Here is a 5,524-nt window from a genome sequence, read left to right as displayed (position 1 = left end):
GAGGAAGAAAAAAAAAAGGGGGGGGAGGAAAGAAAAAAGGGGGGGAGCGGGGCTTGCAGCAGGGCCGGAGACCCGCCAGGCAGCGACGGCGGGGGCGGCTCAGGGGCGCGGAGCGGAGGGGCCGGCGGGGAAGGGAGAAAGGAGCTGCGCTGCATTTTGGAGAGGCATTTATAGTGCGGCGGGGCCGGTGCGCCGGGCGCGGGTCCCCGGGGCCCTAGCGCCGCCCGCATTGGTGCGCGGGGTCACATGTGACCGCGCGCCGCCGCCCCCCGCGCTGCTGCGGGGGGCGCTGCGCGGGCGCGGGGGGCGCCGCGGCCGCCTGCCCGCCGCCAGGCAGCGGGGCTCTCCGCCTATCATTTGTGTTATTAATCGTTATCTTTTTTAACGCAAGCACCGTGCGCCTGGCAGCTTTCTGGAACAATCGCCGCGGCCCCCTGCGCGGGGCGGCGCGGAGCCGAGCGGAGCCGTCCCGTCCCGCCGGGCTGCGGCGCGGGCTCCTCCGTAGTGAGTCATGCAGCGCTGCGCAGCGGCCCTGCCACCGGCGCGGAGGGGCAGCGCCGTGTGTCCCGTCCCCCCCCCCCCGCGCCGTGCAACCCTCCTGCAAGGGAATTTGCTGCCGCAGGGCCGCGCAGCCCCGCGGAGAGGCTGCCCGCGGCGCAGCGCGGCCCCGCTGCCTTCCGCGCCCGCCAACTTTCCCTGCCACGGCGGGGGACCGGCCCCCCCTCTTCGCAGGACCCGAAAAGCTTCGGCCTCTCCCGCTTACGGCCGGCCGGCCCCTGCCCGAAGCATGCGCCGTGCACGGCCGGTGCGGGGACGGGGGGTGCTGCGCTGGGGTCCGCGCCCCCCCCGCGCCCCCTGCGTGCGGCCGGGTGGCGAGGGGGAGCTGCTCTGGTCTGCCTTCCTGCGGGGCGCGCCCCTGCATCCCTCTGTGGGCTGCAGCCCCCTCCCAGGTGCATCCYCCCGCAAAGTGCATATGCGCATCCCCCTGCGAGGTGCATCCCCCCACGAGGTGAACCCGTGCACCCCCCTGCGACGTGCATTTGTGCATCCCCCAGCGAAGTTCACCCGTGCCTCCCCCTGCAAGGTGCTCCTGCGCCTCCTCCTGCAAGCTTCATCTGTGCCTCCTCCTGCGAGGTGCACCTGTGCACCCCACTGCAAGGTGGCATCCGTGCCCCCCCCCCGCGAGTTGCGCCCCCCTTCAGGGTGGCACCCATGCACCCCCCTGCGAGGTGCGTCCCCGCATCCCGCTGCAAGGTGCACCTGTCCCTCAGTGATGGCAGCTGACGTTGCTCCCATCCTGCAGGATTTGCAGGTGTGGGGGACCAGCTCTCCCAGCCTGCTGTGCTCGTGGGGTACATTTTGGTCCTCGGGAGGATGCACGCTGATTGGATCTTTGCTTCGAGCTAAAAAAAAAAAAAAAAAAAAGTGATTTCATTGTTTCACTTTTCTTTAAAAAAAAAAAGTTCAGGAGTAAGTGAGATCACAGAGGGGAGCGAGGGAAAGATTAGGTAAGGGCTTGGAAACCTTCCCACGCGGAGGAGCCATGCCAGCACCCACCAGGCCTGCACGGCGTCGGGCGTCCCGTTGGAGGAGCAACGCCTGCGCTGGCTGCGCCACCTCCCCCCAGTGCCCCGCCAGCCTCCACGGCAGCGCAGGCAGGGCCCTGCTTCGGCAGCCCCAGGTCCCCTCATCCCCGAGTTCCCGTTTCTCCTGAACATCCGCCCTGCCTGCAACTGCAGCCGGAGCCGCACCCGAAGCGCTCGAAGTCCAGGATGTCCCAACGGGGGATGTTCAAAAGTGGTACCACCTAGGGCTGGTGGTGCTAGGGGGATCGATCTGCCAAAGGAGCAACTTCTCCTGGCTCCAGAGCGGAGATTCCCGAAGGCCGGAGTCGCCCCGAGGGGGGAGCGCGGGGCGCAGCCCAGCCGCTGGAGCCACTCGCCGCAGCGGGAGCCCGTTCGCCGCCTTCGTGCGGATGGCACGCAGCTCTGCGTCTCCTTGCGGCCCCAGGTTCTCCCGCGGCAAGGCAGCGAGGCTGCGGACGGGAAAAAAGAAATCCAGAGCTGGGTTTGCCTTTGGGTTATAAAAGCTCCGGGCCAAAGGTTGCTGTTTTAAAGAAATAATTAAAAATAATGTTTCGTTCCCACACGCCTGGGTTAAGCAGGCATTTATTTTTGCTTGCTACTTTCTAGTCAGATGTGTTACTTCCTTATGAAATAACCACATTAATAAAAACAGCCCATTCCTTTAAAAAACTACCGCTCGGGTTATGTAAGAGCCGGCAGGAGCTCCCAGTTCCAGTCGCAGCCTATGGGCCCAAATGTTCACAGCCGAGTTATTTATAGGCAGGCACTTAACACTTGTACACTAGCCGCGGTGCCACGTTTGAGCCCCCGTAAGCGGTATTACTGCCCAGAGGGACGAAGTGATTTCTGCCCCATCGCGTGGTAACTCGAGGAAGACGTAGGCGCTGAACCAGATCTCCTGCGTCCTCGGTCACGGTCTTAATGATAAACTTTGTCCTTCTTCTTGTAAAAGCGGGTCTGTGGATTCCTCTAGAAACGGGGAGGAAGCGGAGGCTCCGTCAGTGCCGCCGAGCAGCGCCGAGGAGGGGAGGGACGGCGCGAGAGCAGGCGGCCCTGATGGACYGAGGCAAATGCCCGGGGCAAGGAAGGGTCTCGCTGAGATCAATTGCAAAGGCCGGTCAGGTTCACAGACAGCCGATTTGGGCCCCTGGAATAAAAAGGATATTGTTAACAGCAGTTTTTTGGCAAGCCAACTGCTCTGCCAGGAGCTTTAAGTCTTTAAGAGCACAGTTGTCATCCCGAGTCACTAAGCATTTTTCTCTTGGTATACTTCTGCTCCTCCAGGACCGGAGGGGGAATCTCCCAGATGCCATGACCTACCGCTGAACCTCGTGGATACAACTAAATTTAATTAAGATGGACATTTTAGAAGTTTTGAATTTCATGCAAATGTTCGCAGCAGCCCTCACTGTTCAGGGTGACGAGGGAGCTGGCATAGATGTGCATGTGGCCAGGAAAAAACCCTGGAATAACCAGGGTCGACTCTGTGAGTCTGAGGTCCAAGGAACTTCAAATATTTCAATCAGAAAAGTATTACTTGCTTTGTCTTTGGCAGGTCTGCTCTAGACTGGCTTTGCTTTTGATTAACATGACCAAGCAATAAGCCCTCGGAAGCGCCATTATTCGTCCTTCCCAAAACTTCAGAAACGATCTTTGGCACTAGGGAATTACTCCCATTTACTTGTCTTAAGAAGAACCCATTCGATGTAGAGCAGAGTTATTCCTTCCCCTCCCCTCCCTACTCTCGCTCTGAAATTTTGCATTTTATCCAAACATGGGATTCAAACGAGTGAAAACAAAATATTTTCTTCCAACCAGATTTTGCTGTAACTCTTGAAGCAACGAAACTAAAGCATGATGTTCATCCAAACAAAGCATTTTATGCAAACAATTGGATTGAACAATTACTCTTGAAGAACATTTATACTAAAGGAGGGGTGAACACCAGGGTAGGTATAAGCGTCTCTTGACCATTGCTCAGTCGTCCGTTGGGCATGAGGACAGAGGTCCTGCCGGCCCAGGCATGCAAGCGCCTGGTACACTGACGCTGTCTTTCCTCCGCAAAAGCTGCAAGGAGCCACAATCCGTTGCTCATCAGGGGCTACATCAATCAACTTCAGCAATTAACTAGTTGACGGCAAAAATTGCCCCAGGTTATATTAATGCAGTGGTTCCAGAATGTCTCTTTTCAGCCTGATGAGGCCGTCTGGCAGCAACAGCTTTCAACCGTATCCTTTATAATATCTCTATCAGCAAGCGACGAAGGAGCATATCAAGATATAAAGCCCTTGCTCTTAATTCAAACGGAAATCTTTTCCCCAGCTTTCCTGACCTGCTGCGCTGGCCTCAGGGTCTCCTCAAATTCAGTCATTTCAGTGTTTTTTTCTACAAGCCGCGGGTACGCACACCTTGTGGGCCGGAGCACCGCGGGGTCGCTCCCGCAGCTCCGGTGCGCTTGTCAGGAGAAGCCCCTTGGTTAGAAAGTAAAAAGGAAAAGCCTCTTTATTGCCTGTAGATGTGCATATGAATGCATTTGCCTAATAAATACCTTCCTAAAGCGGGATTAATTAGCATCCTGAGATTTGCTCTCTGCTGCACTCCCTCTGACTGCAACAGCTCTGCAGCAGCAGTTTCTCTTCGGGACACTTTTATTTCCCGCTGAGAGCGTGTTCCTGGCCTGGTTCCCGATGCACAGACCCCCGAGGCCAAGGAGTCGCAAACCCTTTGCCCGGGGGACGCCGCAGCCGCTGTTGCAGTGCGCGCTGCACCGGCAGCAGCCCCTGCACCCTGCACACGCTTTGCAGGAGCTGCACTCGGCTCCCTGCTTCCCAGCCCTGCCTTCGCCGCAGCTCGGTGCGCAAGTAGTAAGTAAGTCACTAAAAAACTGGACGCGCCAAGTTATTTCCAGCTTGTGAAGCTCGGTGAATCTGTAACCGTGGGGCAGAGGTAGCAGTCACCAGCCAACGCAGGCGCCTGCCAGGTAGCCTTCTGCGCCCGAGCACGCCGCTCTCTGCTCCATTCCTGGTTAACAGAGAAAAGTAGGCACTTTTGAAGCTCAATTCACCTCATCYGAAAGGGGACCTCTAAAATAGACCATGATCACATGCTGAAAGTGGTTGATTTTGTCTGTAAACGGAGTCCAGGATGACCAGCCTGGATGAAGAAGCCTCCACCGGAGGTACTTGAAGCTGAATCTCACCCTGGAACTTTTTTGTCTGAACGAATATTTTGGATCGTGAATAAAATACTAAGGCTTCTGAAATGGCATAGATTCTCAGAGCTGTTTTTAATCTTCTTCTGAAAGGCAATTTCAGAACATGCATGCACATTTTATGTATAGCAACATTTAGGATGAAGAAACTCCATTCTAGATCACAGCAACATTAGAATGTGACCTGTGTTTCAGATCTATCCAGCTATTATTCCAGGGTTTATCTAGGGCACCTGGATGCAACAGTGAGGAACGCTTTCAAATAAGGAGAGGTTCTGCAGAGATTTAAAACACCTTCAATTAACGCATGGTATTTCCCGACAGAAAGTGCAATGGCTTGGGGAGACTATATGATGTCTGCCTTCCAGTTAATATTATCGTTACAAGCTCAGATAAAACTTTTTGGAAATTTTTGCCAGCTTTTACCAGAGACCTTCATTTACGTTAGGGTAGGAGACAGAGCATTGCATGCAGATGCCAAAGTAATGCTATGCAGGAATTCAAGGGAGGGTTTGTGCGGAGTAAAGGACTTGTAGGAGGGAAAAGGAGGGGAATGGGCAGACAGACAGGCAGAAAAATCCCAGTGGGGAGAAGAGACAAGTGTATTTTTGTAGAAGGAAAGGAGAAAATAGATGTCAAATGAACCAAAGTGGAAAAAAAAGGGAGTGTGGTGAAGGGCTCCATGCTCAAAATACAGCTAATGAACATGCCAAGGGGGGCTGCCTCA

The 5,524-nt window shown here is 55.6% G+C and overlaps 1 protein-coding gene across 1 annotated transcript in view; it reads right to left on the bottom strand.

The window, feature by feature from the left end:
• NAT8L (N-acetyltransferase 8 like) overlaps positions 1-3,206 on the bottom strand; it is a 29,686-nt gene extending 26,480 nt beyond the window's left edge. The window contains exons 1-2 of the mRNA XM_026064553.1: positions 3,124-3,206; positions 1,805-2,035 (exon numbers count right to left, since the gene is read on the bottom strand). Coding sequence (XP_025920338.1) covers positions 1,805-2,035; positions 3,124-3,206 — 314 coding nt within the window. The remainder of the gene's footprint in view (positions 1-1,804; positions 2,036-3,123) is intronic.
• Positions 3,207-5,524: the final 2,318 nt, after the last annotated feature.

Source organism: Apteryx rowi, unplaced genomic scaffold (genome assembly GCF_003343035.1).
Source record: "Apteryx rowi isolate R43461 unplaced genomic scaffold, aptRow1 scaffold_22, whole genome shotgun sequence".
Classification (NCBI taxonomy): domain Eukaryota; kingdom Metazoa; phylum Chordata; class Aves; order Apterygiformes; family Apterygidae; genus Apteryx; species Apteryx rowi.
The sequence above is the reverse complement of the archived record's forward strand: the minus strand, read 5'-3'. Positions and strand labels throughout refer to the sequence as shown.